This window comes from Podarcis melisellensis (genome assembly GCF_964234715.1).
Source record: "Podarcis melisellensis genome assembly, chromosome: 7".
NCBI classification, from domain to species: domain Eukaryota; kingdom Metazoa; phylum Chordata; class Lepidosauria; order Squamata; family Lacertidae; genus Podarcis; species Podarcis melisellensis.
In genome coordinates this window covers 91640343-91657706 of record NC_138539.1, presented here as the reverse complement: position 1 = coordinate 91657706, position 17364 = coordinate 91640343, and the positions used below count along the sequence as shown (strand labels likewise).

Below are 17364 nucleotides of genomic sequence, written 5' to 3'. Positions count from 1 at the left end.
TGGAAGACCGCCATGTTCACCCCTCTGGGCACATACGAATACAGAGTCATGCCTTTCGGCCTCCAAAATGGCAGCCACGTTTTTCAAGCATTTATGCACCACGTGCTAGCAGGTCTCCTCTACAAAAAGTGTGTCTGCTTTCTCGACGATATCCTGATTTTCTCGGAATCGCCGGAGGATCACGATAAGGACGTGAGGGAGGTCCTGCAGAGGCTGAAGGAACACAGGCTGTACGCCAAGTTGGAAAAATGCCAGTTTGATGTCAGAGAGGTTGATTTCCTTGGCTACAAGTTGTCCGACGAGGGACTGGCCATGGACAGGGCTAAGGTTCAAGCGCTGTTGGACTGGAAAAGCCCTCGAAATCGGAAAGAGGTCCAGAGGTTCATCGGCTTTGCCAATTTTTACCGCAAGTTTATTAAAGGCTTTGCGAACGCGACGGCGGCTATCACTGACACCCTCAGTTCCAAGAAGAAGAAGTTCGTCTGGACCGAACAAGCGGAGCGGTCCTTCCGGACGCTTAAGGGTCTTTTCGCCTCCGAAGAGCAGCTGCTCCACGTGAATCCCGGCAGACCCATGCGGGTAGAGACCGATGCGTCAGACAGAGCGGTTGGGGCCGTTCTTTTGCAAGAGGATTCACAAGGCAACTGGAGACCGGGTGCGTTCTACTCCCGGAAGCTCAGCAAGACGGAGCGCAATTATACCGTATGGGACAGGGAGTTGTTGGCCATTCATGCAGCTTTCAAAGCGTGGCGACACTTCTTGATAGGAGCCAAGCACACGGTGCAGGTCCGCACGGATCACAAGAACTTAGAGTATTGGCGGACGGCTAAGTTGCAGACCCAGCGACACATGCGCTGGGCGGAGTTCTTCGCGGACTTCGACTTCAAAATAGAATACATCCCAGGAGACTCCAATGTTATTGCAGACGCGCTATCCCGAAAGCCGCAATACTTGGAGGAAGCAGCTCCAATCGCAGCAAAGCACATTTTCGCACCGCAGGCGTGGACGTGCGCTACCATCGCAGTCGACCTGGACGCGGTGCGACGCGCGTTGCAAAGGGATCAGTTTGCACAGTCTAAGATGGAGGAACTACGCGGAGGGTCGCGAGACAACGATGAGTTTCAATTGCAAGATGGACTTTTGACTCGTAAGGGTGCCCTTTACGTGCCCACCGACGAGCTTCGAGCCAAGGTTCTGCAACAATTGCATGACGCCCCTAGTGCAGGCCATTTCGGCAAAGAGAAGACGATGGAGTTGGTGGCTAGAGACTTTTGGTGGCCCCAGATGAGAGGAGAGGTGGCGGACTACGTCGCCAGGTGTGATATCTGCCAGAGGTCCAAACCAGTGCACCAGAAGCAGGCGGGATTGCTAGAACCGCTGGAGACACCGCAGCAACCGTGGGAGAGGGTAGCGTTGGACTTTGTTACAGACCTGCCCAGCTCCAGAGGTAAGACGGCGGTGTTAGTGGTGGTGGACTTGTTCACCAAGATGGCGCACTTCATCCCTTGTGCCAAGGTGGCGACGGCAGAACAGACCGCAAAGCTCTTCATCGATCACGTCTTCAGAGTGCATGGACTTCCGCAGTCCGTCTTGTCCGACAGGGGGCGCCAGTTTGTTTCCACTTTCTGGCGAAAGCTTCTGGGCATCTTGCACGTCAAAATCAACCTGACATCGGCGAGGCATCCACAAACCAACGGTCAAGCGGAGAGGGTCAACGCGATCATGCAGCAGTACCTGCGGTGCTACGCCAACCAGCGACCTGCGGCGTGGGTGGACTATCTGCCGATGGCTGAATTCGCCTACAACAACACGAAACACGCATCCACCGGGGTGACGCCTTTCTTCGCGAACAATGGCCGTCATCCCAGGACCTTCCCGAGATTTGCGGCACCAGGAGGGGGGGGGCCTCAAGATGCCGACCAGTTTGCAGCGGAGTTGCAAGAGGTGCACGAGGAGCTGCGGAGACATTTGGAGCTGGCAAAACAGGCGTATAAGGTGCAGGCCGATAAGCACAGGAGGGCGGGAGAGGACATCCAGGTTGGGGACTGGGTGTGGTTAGCAGCCCACGCGATGCCGGCCAGGTCATTGGCCAAGAAGAAGTTAGGACACAGGCAGCTAGGGCCATATCAAGTTGAGGCTAAGATCAATCCGGTGGCTTTTCGTCTAGCCCTTCCGGAGGGTTCCAGGGTGCACCCGGTCTTTCATAGGTCGGTGCTCACTCCCTACAAAACCCCACACAGGTTTCAAGAGTCAGGAGCACCCCCAGAGCCACGTAGGAGGGCGCCTGAGAGGGGGGAATCGCCAAGACCAGAACCTCTTAACGAGGTCACAGAGATACTGGACTCGAGATGGGGGGAGGAGGGAGTTGAATATTTTCTCGCCAGGGAAGGCACTCCGGCCTCTGCCAATAGCTGGGTGCCGGGTTACGCGTTGGACGAACCCCTGTTGAAGGAGGAGTTCCATGCACTTTTTCCGCACAAGCCCATGCCCGAGGAGTATTTTGATGATTGGCTTTTCACGCCCACTTTGTCGGACAGCACGTTCGAGGGTTTCTCCTCGCCCGAGGGCCATACGCCCGAAACAAGCCCGACCAGGGATCCGAGACTGGGGGGGGGAGGAGACAGGCCCTTGTTGGTGGGTGGATCAGCCAAGGGAGGCATGGAGTCAGAGATGGATGGTAGGTCCTTGGCAGGCAGCGCCAGGAGAAACAGTGATGGAGGAAGAGACTGTGATGTCTTTGGGTGGGGAACCCGAGTTCGAACACACATATACGGAGCTGCCAGAGGAGAACGTTGAAGTGGACAACCTGTATCCTGAACCGACCCCGGAAGAACCACGTTTTCCTCAACCTGCACCCGGCGAGCGGGAGGGGGGAAGGGGGGGCTTCGAGGGGGGGATGGATGTCAGGGTTTCTGGGAGAGAGGAGGAGATGACAGAGGAGACGGAGAGCGAGTGGGAGGAGGGGCAGAAGGATGAGGAAGAAGATGACGGAATTCTAAGGGAATCCACGAGTCTGAGCAGCGAGTCAGAGGATTCTCAAAAGGGGGTTACCTTAATCAAGCAAAAGGGAGGAGAAGAGAGAAGCGGAGAGGAGCCCAGTGGAAGACAGACGCAGCAAGAGGCGTCTCAGCTGGAACGGAGTAAAGGGGGTGGAGTCGTCAGCCTCTCGGAGGGAGCAGGATTAGGAGAGAACAGAGAAAGGGGGTTGGAGCAAGGTGTTCAGCCGGAAAGGGTGGAGAGCAGAACAAAGGGTGGTGCAGCGGTCTAACGTGACAGACGTACGGCCACAATGCTGAACTGTATGAGAAGCAGAAATCTTCAATAAACTTTTCCTGTAAATAAACTGCAACGGAGTGAGGTCTCTTGTGAGCTGGGACCCATCCTGGGTGGCCGTGACACCCGCATTCAACATGAATAATGCAAAGCATCACATTTATGCAAATGCACTTACAGTATCCAAGCTAACACAACTTCCATGTTTTATTATGAATCTACTTTTAATTTTTTGGGTTTTTAAAATATTCATTATTTGATATTTATATGGCAAACAGAAGTGTGCAGGAAGAAACCATTGAACAAGTAGAAGAGAGGCAGTTGTGAAATAAAGCACACTAAATTCTGTATTAGATGGTGGTCTAGAGTTTTCTTTTATTTACAAAATATAGAAGTCATAGAAAATTTACTGTATGTAGTTCATTCAAAATTCTAATCACAATTATTCATAATTAATAAACATGCAAAATATGACATAGCATATTATAATTTCTTGCTACAAAAAAATCAATTATTCACTCATTGATCACAACAAAGGAGGGGTTTACAAATGTTTGCATAGTATCTTGGAATTTGTTGTCCAAAATGTCACAAATAAGATCCCCTTTTCATAAAACAAATAGTATTGCTCTCCCATTTCCTCCAAAAGTAGGGACAACAGCAATGAGCCATTTTTTATATATTCCAGTCCAAAAAAGGAAGCCTCCATTTTGGCCTAAATCTTTATTACCTTTGCAGGACTCTTTTCACATCAAGAAGCTTGAGGACTGGAATCTATCCAAAGAGATAGATTAATATTTGGCTAAAATTGGCAGTACTTTTACATTAGTGGCAAATTGTTTTGCATACAGCCTGGCTTCTGCTGTGTGGACATAAAGGTCACAATCTACCTTGTGGATTGTTCTCTTGAGCAAGCCTCATTGAAATGAACATAACAATCCTTTGCTGTGTAGCTCTTGTTAATTTTATTATCTGGGCTTTCACAGAAGGAGTATGCCTCATGAGCTTATCCACTAACTGTATTTTTTTGTGACCCTTCCACATATCCCTGAGCAATAACTTTAAGGCCCCATCCAGATTTTACAAGATATACTTGTGGGAGTCAGTGGAGAGGGGTAGTAACCATAAAGGGCCTGTCCCAAAAAAGGTTATCAGTTTCATTCTTACTATCCAAAGTGAAATTGGCAAAGCACCATTCAGAATGCTGGAGAGGGATGAAAGAGTCCTCAGTCTACAATTTATATAACTTTCCACTTTAAAACATTTCATTATTGTTAGTAAGTCTAGATGAGTGTTGATGACATTCAAAGAATATTTTAAAACTATAATCATATATAAAACATGTCACTATAAGGCACAGGAATAGGGGAGAGAGTACAGGCAAGGAGTTGTCATGTGTTATTCTGATACCACAAATGCTAACCAAGTGGTGCCTATGACACACACAAACCACAGCCTGGGAGCAGAACCAAATTCTCACTGCAATGAACTACTGCAATTTGAGCACTGGGAAAATGTAATAACAGTAGTGGTGCTTTAAGAGGAAATGTTGTAAGTCTGCATAGCAAATAATATGGAGTAGAAAAGCCCTGAGGTAGAGATGAATATATTCCCCTGCCCCAATCCAAAAAGACCAGGCCCCCCCTCTAGTAACAGACATGAGCATCACACATAGGAAGAACACTGACCTAAAGGGACAATTGGTCTGAACCACACAAGGCGTATTGTTATGGGCACAATCAAGCCAAGCTTAAGCAGTTTTAAGTCCTGCTCATTTCAATGGGAATGTTAAGCAAAGGCTTAATGAAATAAAGCAAAGGCTGGTGAAATAATTGAAATTTAAGTGTTCAACATTGGCTGGACCTTGCCCCAAGTTTTCTAAACTTCCATGTTGCCATGAGTTAATATTACATTTCTGCCCCTCACCCCTCAGAAATGTAGTAGCAATATTGGGAGATAGTACAAATGAGTTACAAACAGGTCAAACCTCTGCTTCCTCTGCTTCACTTTTGTTGTGGAAGAGTCTGGAAGGTCAACTGATGTTGAACAAGGTAGCCATCATTGAACACATAAAGTTTCCCATCTATAGGGCTGTAGTTGATACTCTGAATTGTTTCTAGCATTTTATCTAGAGTGATGCTTGTTCTGCCTTCTCTTCCTGTGTTTGTGTCATATGTGTAAAATATTTCCTCCTTCCTAGTATTGATGGGCCTTGTGGCATAGAGCACACCACACACAACAAAAGCATTGGACACGGCTGGCCTGTACTGCCTTGTTTCCCATGTACTGATCACCTCAAGAGTTGTTTCATTAAGTCTGCTAATCACGATATTACCTGTGCTAGCTTCTTTTGAGTAAATTACCCACAATCCATTCTCATCCACAGCAAAATCCAGATCTTGCCATGACACCCCTGCATATGAGAACCGATTGTTAAAAGCAGCATCTGGAAGAGTTTTCTTCAGCACCACAGTATTGGTGCTTAAATCTAGTTTGCTCATATCTCTTGAGCCATGTTGGTTAAAATACATATAGTTGTTGTAAGCAACCATGCCACTGCCCTGGCCATATAGAATTCTAAATTGATTAGAGTATCTGAACAGCAATAAATTATCAAAGGAATCATGAAGTCTATAATATTCCAGGTATCTTCCATCAGTGTTCAGTGGCGCAACCCAATAGAGCTCCTTTTCAGGGTTCAGGGGAGAGGTATATCTTCCCCAGGCACCATATTTGTAGTCAAATCCTCTCCAGTTTAGCTGAATCACAAAGGGCTGGCTGGCATTTGTAATTCCACCATGACTGCAGCTTCCTGAAACCAACCAAAAACAGAGTGTGTTGCACATATGCAGTTCAAAGATTCTGAGTATCTCTGGCAGTGAAATAACTTATGTCTCTAAAATCTTCACCTCTCACTTGCTTTGTGTCCTCAGTCACTCACCACCACTTCTTCACCCTCATTTCTACCTCCCACCCTGCTCTTGGCTAGTTATTACCTCTCTCTTTTTAAAAAATAATATTTATTAAAGTTTTAAAAGTTACAAAAATAAAAAATAAAAGCACCATATTAAACAAAAACAAAACAGCACATCACAATAAGAAAAAAAAGAGAAACAGAAAAAAACAGAAAAATAGAAACAAGTAAAAAACACATCAAGCCTTCCCATAACTTATCTTTCATTTGCTTGTTTCCTTGACCTCCTCACACCTCCCTTTTTTGTATTCTAGTTTGGTTAGCTATTTCAGCAAATCCTTTCCATCTTTTCCAATTTTTGTCTTGTAATTTATCTTAATATAATATAACTTAACTTTCCCTCCTTTCACCAATTAACAGTCTGTTTTTTCCTAAACCTTTATAACCTTTCTGCTAAAACCACATAGCTTCATTCCAACATCCTTCTAACATTCATTAATTTTACAATGTTTCTGTAGATAGTCTTTAAATTTCTTCCAATCTTCCTCCACCGACTCTTCTCCCTGGTCTTGGCTAGTTATTACCTCTCATGTCACAGACCCTCACTCCAGACCAGGTGTCTTGGCAACGCATCAGTTTGGAACATATCTAGAGAAAACCTATTGCAATCACGGGGGTTTCCCCCCAGAGATTAAATGAATCATTCCGGGCAAAATTGACTAAGAGTGTCATGTCCAGAAGGATGGCTGTGTTTCAGTTCTCATATTGTTTTGCAAAGTGTGGATTAAGCAGGTTTGCCTTTAAATGTGAATTGAATTGACTTTATCCACCATTCTGACTCCCAAGCAAACATATTGCTAAAACAGGAGGACAATGCATTCCCAGGGTCAATAGTATTGAAAAGAAATGGTTGTTAACGTAATGACATCAAGCATTTATATAACACTTTAGAGAGTTTCTAGATGGGGGGGTAACCTGTGGCCTCCAGGTATTACTAAACTACAAAACCCATCATCCCTGACCATTGCCCATTCTAGCTAGGGCTGATAGGAACTGGAGTCAAACAACTCCTGGAAGGCCATAGGTTCCCATCATTGCTCTAGACAAAGCATATTACCATTTGGCAAAACTGCTTCTAGGCTGTACTATTTCAGAATGCACAGGAGAAGGGCATGATAGAACCTCCACCTCCAAAAACAACAATAAAAAACAGCTGCACATAGAAAACTAGCATGTCAGGTAGAAAGCTAAATCTTGTCCTTAAATATGCAATCCTCTACCTGCAATATGAAGCTGTGGAGTTCAACCTCCTGATCTGATTGTAGTGAGTCTATAAGACAAATGTTACTCAGGGCTCATCCACACTTCCATTTGTTCCTGGGAAAACCCAGGGACCCATGCTTTCTAGACATGGGGCAAGTAGAAGTGTGAACGAGCCTTTAGTCACCCTTACAGCAGCTCAGGCCATTGTTGATTGCTATCCCCAGACTATTGATGGGAGAGTTGCCAAATCCAACCCTGAGAGAGTTCATGGTAAGGCAAAAACTGAACTGGGGACTGCCCAACTCACATGCAATCCACATGATCTCAGCTCTTGGCATACCTACACTTCTGTACTTAGAGTTATATATACCTCCATCAGCACAATACAGGAATATAATATGTAGTTTTATGATCCAGGTTTACTGCTAAATGTTGTGCCACTTACCAGCTCGCTAAATCAATGGGAGCTCTTTACACAGCAGAGAAGCCACTATAATTTATAGTTTGCCCTTAACTGTCAACACATTATGAATTAGTGCACCTAAATCAGTAATGTTATTTTCAAATTAAATGCTTATTAACGGCATGCATAAATCTGCAACTTACTTTTTAAGAAGCTGCAAAAAAGATATAAAAATGTCCACAGCAAGTTGCATAGATTCAGCCTAAAATAATTTTTCATGTCATTAAACCAAGCACGGATCTAGCTTCATCTTAATAATTCATGCATTGTTTCATAAATAAAAAACAATCATGTATTCAGCCAAAAGGCTTTTTATGGTACAAAAGAAATAAGAAGATCTTATTTTTCCCCTTAAAGAGATCTCTTTCCTGAACATTTGTTTGTTCTTTACTTATGAAATAATACATGAATTATTAAAGTTAGAAGTGGGTTTGGTTTATTAACATCAAACATAGTTTGAGGTTCAATATCCAGTCTAGGCTTTTCTTTTTAAAAACAAAACAGCCTTTTCAACATGCACACAAATAGTCAGGGTAGATTATCCATTTCTTGTACTAGATCTGAATACTGTGTTGCTGTTGAGTTTCTTTAATGTAGGCATACTGAGCAGAACAGGGTGGGGTGGAGGGGAGTAGAAGAAAACAAAGCATCCTCTCACTTTGTAAATATTGGAAGGCATAAGAAATAAATGTACATCCATTATTCAAGCTGTCACTTGTTTTCAAAGCTTGACCATGGGACAGCATGCATGTCAATGCAGGGGAGTTAAGAAATGTTTCACACACAACTAGGGGAATTAGCAGATATATGTTCATATACTTAGTAAACTCCTGTGGTCCCCCACAATATGCTGGAGCCATGCTAGTTTTTCTTTCACCTCAAGTATAACTCACAGATAATGGGGAGCCCTCACACTTTCCCATGACATGTACACAGTCATCAGGAAAAGCTTAGCAAAGCACTTACAAATTTCAGGGAATCTCAGAAGCACACAGCATATTCACACACATGTACCCACAATCCTTGCAATGTTTGAAGGGGCACTAAGAGAGTATATGGGTGCTTTTCCAGATACTGAGGACTGCAGTTCTGGGAGAGGGACCAGGAATCTTTCTTCCCTTTCTTAAACGGCAAAGACTGAAAGTCATTGTGGTGGAAGTGATTTGAGCACAAGCCTTTGCCCTGAAAGACAAATGCATTGTTTTCAGGCCTTTGACCATTTTGGTTGCCCTTCTCTGGACACATTCCAGTTTGTCAGTGTCCTTCTTGAACTGTGGTGCCCAGAACTGGACACAGTACTCCAGGTGAGGTCTGACCAGAGCAGAATACAGTGGCACTATTACTTCCCTTGATCTTCAAGCACTACATTTTGAGCTCAGGAAACCCAAGAGTGGGACAGTCAGCAGGGACATATCCATGAGCTACATCCCACTGTCACCTTTCCCATCATCTTTTAGCACAGGGAAAGCAATCTTCTGAAGCAGGGAGACTTCCATACATGCTTTTCAGATCCCTGGACAAACACAGCTCTCAAAGGTTTTCCCAAAGCACAGCAGGCTCCCTGCTTCAGACCACCTTCTGCAAATTGGAAGGAAATGAGCATACTCCTCTCTGGACCCTTCTCACGTACTTGCTAAACCATCAAGGCCATCACCAAACAAAGAAATTTTAAGCACTTTCACTATTCTCAGGAGTCTTTGAAGTAAGTCATGAAAGCTAAAGCAGGATAAAACTGAAATAAGCTTAATGAGATCCATGCTAAAACACTCTTTCTTGCTATTTCCTGAATTGTCTAAGTCTAAGACTTAGACTGCAAGAGGCTTTCATCATAACTTTACATGAAGGGAAAGGGAGAAGGGAGAAGAGGTGGAGACAGACAGGCAGGTGTCTCTAGCACATTAGACCGCTTTAGGCAACAGCTTCCCAGAAACAGGACAGGTGTAGGCATGGGCATAGCCAGGGGGAAGGGGGGCATCCGCCCCCTGTAAATCAATAAAAATCTCTACAAATCATTACACATGTGAGGTTCTCCCTCCCCTAACGAAAGCCTGCCCCCCTAACAAAAATCCTGGCTACAGCCATGGACATAGGATAGCTCCATTAAGATTCCTACTCAGCCCTGACGCTCATTGGGCATAGAATCATAGAATTGTAGTGTTGGAGCAACCCCTAGGGTCATCTAGGAATCTTTTGCCTAACATGGGGCTTGAACCCATGATCCTGAGATTAAGAGACTCATGCTCTACCAACTGAGTTACACCAGCAACCATTGGTTACTTCTCAGTCTCACAGGAAAGTATAAATGACATTAGACTTGTAAAACACTTTTTCACATTAGAAAACACTACAGGAAAAAATAATACCCTGCCATCTTATCTATAAGGTGTGCATGTGTAAAGAGGGCAGATGCACCTACAAGGCAGCAGCTCCCTTTTTTGAAACAGGTGCACTTGTTCATGGCATTATAATCATGTTTACAGTAGTCAGTGGCCATGCTAGAAGTCAGAGGCATATCAAATATGCTTTTATTTAGCACTGATCTACAGTGAAGTAATTGTGTAGATAAGACAAAACACTATTTTTGGAGGGGAGAATTGTTAAACAGATGAAAATGTCAATGATTTGCCAAAATGTTCTTCAGAAAATGAGGGTGCAATTCAGTATGCCAAATGCTTTTTTCTTCCTTGGAATGAGCATTGAGTTAGAAATTTGCAAGCAAAATGGAGGACATATTTTGTTTTAACATTGCTGCAAACTAGGCTAATCCACTCTATTGAGCACAGCCACAAGAGAAGCTTTACAACAGAGCATCCCACGAGGTGACTTTCTAAAGCTCTGCCATAGCCGTTAAACTTTATATAGTCTCATTAGATTCATAAGCTTAGACAGCTCTGGGATCCTAGGCACTCTTCACACCCGCCACAAAATATCAAGGAAAGAGAGAGGAGAAAAAGGAAAGCATTGGAATCAGGACAAAAAAATCACCCAGTTTAATACAAACATTATAAATATAAGATGAACCCAAAGCAAATGGAAGCCAAATGCCCTGGCAGATATACACATGGAGCTAAGTATGCTGGGAGAATGTACTTAACTATCTGCTCTCACCTGCTTCGATGAGTGCAAGGAAGCTGTAAACCCACAAAGCCCCCACCCACTTAGAAAGTAAGGGAAATTACAGGGTCCTCCTGCTCCCCAGCTAACTGGGTGTTGCAGTCAAGTCAGGGGCAAATTAGAGATTACATGCACATGTAGGTAACAATAAACCCCCAACAGCCTTGTTTTAAAATAATATGGAAAAGTAGCCTTGCTGTGGAGGGCAGTAATTTTAAACAAATTAGTGGCATACTAGTTTCTTTTGTTCAGACTTACTCTGACTGCTTTCCCCCATACAGATGTATATTTATTGTGAAAGCTCATCCAGCAACCCCCCCCCCCAAAAGGATGAAAAGACAGCTAGTGGGAGAGATTTTTGTGTGTTGGAAAATGACTAGTGCAAAAAGCATACAGCCTCTCCCCCTGCACACACAACTGTGACTCAAAATTCAAGTTTTTTAGCTGTTTCTTGAAGGAGAGTAATGCCCTTTCTGGGCTTCAGAGGTGTTGTTTCAGATCTTTTGTATATCTGTGTATGTTTTAAATCTCTCTCTCCCCAGCCCCACTTGACCTGACAGACAAAAGGGTTCCTCATCCTTCAGAGAGAAAATGCAGCTGCTGCCTGAAAGGCAAGTAAGTTCAAGAAGGTGTTTTGAACAATGAAACTTTGTCTTCCATCACTTCATTTATCCTTCTAGCAAGGAAACAGAAGCATGTGGTGAACAAAAATAATAAGATCTTTCTGAGATGAATTGCCCCTCATACAAAACACGTAACTTTTTTCCTGACCCACTTTGTACCTTATAAACCAGGGACTGTTTTCTGTGGGCCTCTAGATATTATTAGACTACAAATCCCATCCTCTCTAGCCACTGAACACGCACGTTAGGACAATGGTGGTTGCAGCCCAACAACACTGGAGGGTCACAGGTCCCCACAAGCATGTAAAGTACCAGAGACTGTCCCATCACGAGGGAATGGGCAGCAGCCGCCTACTCAGAGGGCAAATCCTGGGTCTTGTGAAAATGGCAGCAGAGATAGTTCAGCAGAATGGTGTGCTGTTCATCAGAAGATTTTCTGAATAAGCCCAACTGAAATGAAGGGAGCCGTCCAAGAGCATAACAGAAGCCACTACACTACCTGATGGGTCAGGGGTCCCTGTTAATCTGTGGTCATTGAAGTGTCTTCTACACTTTGCCATGGTGATTATCTGAGACTGATTTCCCTTATGGCCCATTTCATTAGCATACTGCAACCATACTGATAGTGCAGGAAATGTATTTCCCAAGATTGTGATGAGCAGGAGATCACAAAGGCAGTTTCAACAAGATCCTCCATTATGTTATGTAGATAACTTGAATGTATTAAATTCTGGCATCAGTGAGTTATCACTGAATCTTGCTACCTCTGACAAAGGTCCCCCGCCTCCAAAATTAGGAGCCATTCTGGAATGTGGTAAGAGTCATTGAGCTAAAGCTCAACGGGTTGGGTAGGGTGGGAGACTCATTCAGGAACCTTGCAAGCAATCTGCTTAATAAACTGAAGTCAAAATTTTGACCGTTCTTTGTACTTTTGACCAGTGGGGAAGTGTTTTATTCCAGCATTTTTCTGTGCATTTTACCATGTGGCTTCATTTAGGTACCAAGTCATGTCTCAGTGTTTTTTAGAGTTGCAGTCACACACAACCTGGAACAATCTAAGGGGTCGGGAGCCTTTGGTGTTTTTTAGAGTTGCAGTCACACACAACCTAATCATTATCAGGATTGGTGTTGCAGGCCAAATTTGACAGGTGGGAAAGGCCACCCACTGTCAATCACATGATGTCACCATGCCATCCAGTGCCAGGTGTTTTGAAGTCCCAAACCTTCCAAGGTGCTGCTGAAATTGAGGCCTCCCCCTTCCTTTTAGAGTTCAAAAGGGCTTACTTCTGGGTGGTTAGGATATTATTTACTTATTTACTTTCAGAAGCATTTTAATCCCTGTTTCATTGCAAAATGAAGAATTTCTCCATAAATTGCCTCGTCCTCCTCCTCTCTGCTCTTTTTCTCATTCACTGCAAGGAAGGATGAAAATGGCCACAGTGTGACATGCTGAGGGCTGGGCAAATGAATACTAAAGATAATTCATTCACAATATATGTAACAAAATGAAAAGTTTTCAGGAAAGAAGCCTCAGATCTAATTATTTACCCTGCCCTCCAAGAATGGAAAATATGAAAATATACTTCTGCAACATACGTTCCATCATCTAACAAAACAAATGCTTACCAGGAGGGATGTAGTGGCTGGTGGTGCTCTGGTTTGTATTCGCTTCACATTCTTGCAATTTATTCTTTAGAGCCAGAATTTCTCGGCGGACTGCAAGGATGTTATGCTTATCCAGCGATTCCAGTTCATTCACCATAAGACTCAAATTCTTAATCTAGGCACATAAAATGGTAGGAGTGACTTTTGGTTATGCTCAAGTTTGTTTTTGCTGATATTTTAATAAAGGATGTTACCAAGAGTGCAGTAAGTACAGTGGTACCTTGGGTTAAGTATTTAATTCATTCCGGAGGTCGGTTCTTAACCTGAAACTGTTCTTAACCTGAGGTACCACTTTAGCTAATGGGGCCTCCCGCTGCCCCCTGAAGAGTCTGCAGCCTGAAGCGTATGTAACCCGAGGTACCACTGTAATTAGAAATTGTGCATTTCTAACAATAAATTTTATGCCATCACCATTAATGTAGATAGATGTATGACAGGTGCTCAGTGTCACATAGAAATCTTTTGGCTTTTGCAAATAGCTTAGGATAAGGTTACTAATTTGCTTTAACTTCCTGTTTTGTTTTGTGTGCGTGGTTTTGTTCTTTTACTGTGAAGTGCCTTGAACAAAATGAGTGAGCGATTGGATGCAAATTTATGAATTCTTTTCAGTGCTCAGTGTGGGAATAGTTACTAAATTTTTTTACAGAGCAGGCTACTTGTGGAGCTTTGATTGGTCCATGGTAATTATTCTGGACCACATAGCTCCCATTTCCTCCTTAGGGCCTGGATCCTTCTCCCCCTTACTCTTGACCCTTATTCCAGCCCCACTGTTTCATCCTTGACACTTTTCTCTTATTCATGGACCAGGCATATTTTCCAGTCCTTGTGTAAACTAGCCAGGAAGGGAGGGAATAATTTCTACCTTTGGTTATATGTGCATAATTTCAGGAGAATCATATTAAAGCTACTGGAGATTTGATCAGGAGAAACTGTGGATCTTAACAAAGCTTTTACCATACCTCTCCATACAGCTGCTCAACAATCACATTGCTTCCTGTTAGCATACTTTTCAGCTGTGTGACTAGCCTCTCCATTTCACTGATTTCCAGTTTCATCAGTTGGAAGTCCAGTTCAGTGTAAGAAATGCTCATCTTCTCCATGCGCTCAATCTTGATGGTTAGGTTTACAATCTTTTTTTCATACATTGCAATTTCTTTGGTGTACTTGGTAATCTATACATATACACAGGAATGTATTCCATTTTAGAAAATGTATTTAAGATACCTTTTAAAAAGAAAAGTTTTGCCCCACTACACCTATGTAATTTTGCCAAGATCAAAATATGATTACTTGGGTACCACTGAGCACAGAAGCTTATATAACATTGCTGTGGATTCTGGTCTAAAAATAAAGACAAAGATTACAGATAAATGACATAGATAAAGAAGAATGTCTGCAGGATAGGGAAAGTGTAATCACTGTTCAGCTACATTTTTCTCAGTGGGTTTTAATTTTTATTGAGTTCAACAGAAAAGTGCCTCCAACTGTGACAGAATGACATAGATGATCCTTATCCATACTTTTAAAAAAATATCTGGTGAATAATTCATTAATCAAGTGCAATCGATCACAAGAGCTTTTAGGCAGAAATACATTTACATAGATTACCTACCTTACCAATTGCAGGGGCCAACACTGCATACACAAGCTACTTTCTATATCTAAAGGTGTTTTAGAAGCCTGAGTACTGAGTATCCATGGAAATTAACTAGGTAAAGTCCCATTCTCGGAACCAGATGCCCCTGGGACAAGGCAGAGAACCCCAAGAGTCCCTGCCTATAACTACAGACGAAATGGATGTATAGGACACATGATCTGCATTACAGCCTTCCTTTTATTTCACACCAGTTAACTATCATGGCATCACCTATCACAGGGAAGGGAAGAAGTTTGAACCACCCAGTTCAAGTTGGTTGCTGAGATTCCTGCAAAGCATGTAGAACTAAATAGGCCTTCACAGAACAGCAATTAGGGAGTGGGGCTGGTTGAATTTTCAGGAGGGTTAGGGGAATGAAACCTGGAAGAATGTGAACTCAGGGTGTATGGGAACATCATAGTAAAAAGTAAAAATGAACAAAGTTTCACAATCATGACCTTATAATTAGATTTAGCTTATCACCAAATGTATCATTTGTACAGTTCTGTTAGCTGAGTACATGTGGTGAACAATCCAAAGCCATACAGGTTCTTTTCGGATCATGTCACCCTCTAGTTAACCCTTCAGATTGTGATATTTAATAGGTTTTCATGTCAGGATGATTGACTGTGTAAAAGAAATCCTCAGCATTGTGATTCCAGTGTGAGATTACAAGAGGACATACCGGTGCAATATAAGCACGTCTCAAACAGATGCTTGGAAGTGTAGTGCCTGGGGCACCTAGCCATTTTCAAGAACAGTTATGCATTTACAAGATCCATCAATCATTTGCTGCTGGAAATAATAAGAAAGGTGATGACTTGAATAATGTTTTTATATAGAACAATAACAAATGAGGTTGCATTTATTTTATGTCTTTACCAAATGACCTCAACTATGAAACAGAAGCCTCAAAAAGCTCTTTATTTTTCCTTTATAAACAATTCTCATAAATAAGTGAGTATCTTTAACACCCCTGTAGAAAAGCTTTGTTTTCATGTCTGACCCGATCTGTTATCTGCCAAGATTATGTCAGAGGATGTGTCGCTCTGCATCTAGCTTGAGGGTTTGTTGCCCTGCTAGGCTGAATTGTCCAGCTGGACTGTGGAGCCACAAAGGTTTGGGGCAGGGCTGGGGGGTTTCTTTTTCCAGCTACCATAACTTTAATCACATAGTGTTCCACAGGAGAACAACACTGTTTGGTTTCAGAAATTTCATTGTTTAAAACTATCCTTAAACAGCTTTCAACTGGGAAGACGACTTTTTCTGTAATCACTTATTTTGCTGAATAGCTCAAGATATTCGCTAGTAAGCACAAATGATTAAAATGATTTTTTTAAAGTTCCTATCAAAATTATTTATGTAGGTTGTTAAATTATTTTTGTAGTCCTACAAGTGGGACCCCATTAAGAATGAACCAAATGGCTGATTTTAGTCCTTGACCATCCCTTCTTAACTTCTGCAAGAAATCTGTCACTGCTGGAATAGATGACCCTCTACAATTCTATGATTATGCGATTCTCAGTCTGTTGTCTGATTCTTTGTGAAGTCAGGTGAGAAAGCCTTCACAGCCTAATTCCTATACTTCCAATTTTTCTGTTCAGGATGGGTTTTTAAACTTTATTCAGGCCCATATTTTAAATGTATGGTCAATTCTCATACATTGGCCCTGGAGGAATAAATTGCAATTAATATATCCTCTCCTGCCTATTAAATCCCATCCCACAGTTAGAGAGGTGGACCTTTGGGTGACAAGGAAATCAAAGATGTGCTAAACAAGAGAAGGAGATAACAGAGAAGCTGAATGAATCACTTGCATCTATCTTCATAGAAAAGCCTATAGCACAGATCTTTCAGTCTGAGGAACAAATAGTGGTTACAAGAGACAAAGTTCTAGATCTTATTGAGAAAAAAAAACCTAAAAAAATCTGGAAGTCTGGATGTTATCCACCCAAGAGATCTTAAATGACTCAAACGTGAAATTGCTGTCAAAATATTTTTTAAAAACTGAAATGTATGTATGTATGTATTGTATGTAAGGGACGCGAGTGGCGCTGTGTGTTAAACCACAGAGCCTAGGACTTGCTGATCAGAAGGCTGGCGGTTTGAATCCCAGCGACGGGGTGAGCTCCCGTTGCTCGGTCCCTGCTCCTGCCAACGTAGCACGTCAAAAAAGTGCAAGTAGATAAATAGGTACTGCTCTGGCGGGAAGGTAAACGGCGTTTCCGTGCACTGCTCTGGTTCGCCAGAAGCGGCTTAGTCATGCTGACCACATGACCTGGAAGTTGTACACCAGCTCCCTCAGCCAGTAAAGCGAGATGAGTGCTGCAACCCCAGAGGCGGCCATGACTGGACCTAATGGTCAGGGGTCCCTTTACCTTTATGTATTGTATGTAGAGAGAGAGAGGGAGAG

General features: G+C 43.0%; 1 protein-coding gene across 2 annotated transcripts in view; it reads right to left on the bottom strand.

The window, feature by feature from the left end:
• Window positions 1-3616: 3616 nt before the first annotated feature.
• The window catches only part of OLFM4 (olfactomedin 4), a 49992-nt gene continuing 36244 nt past the window's right edge, over window positions 3617-17364 (bottom strand). For both annotated transcript variants that reach the window (XM_081917857.1, XM_081917856.1), the window contains 3 exons: window positions 14275-14487; window positions 13277-13430; window positions 3617-6085 (listed from right to left, as the gene is read on the bottom strand). In XM_081917857.1, the coding sequence (XP_081773983.1) occupies window positions 5277-6085; window positions 13277-13430; window positions 14275-14487 (1176 nt within the window). In that variant the 3' untranslated portion in view covers window positions 3617-5276. The remainder of the gene's footprint in view (window positions 6086-13276; window positions 13431-14274; window positions 14488-17364) is intronic.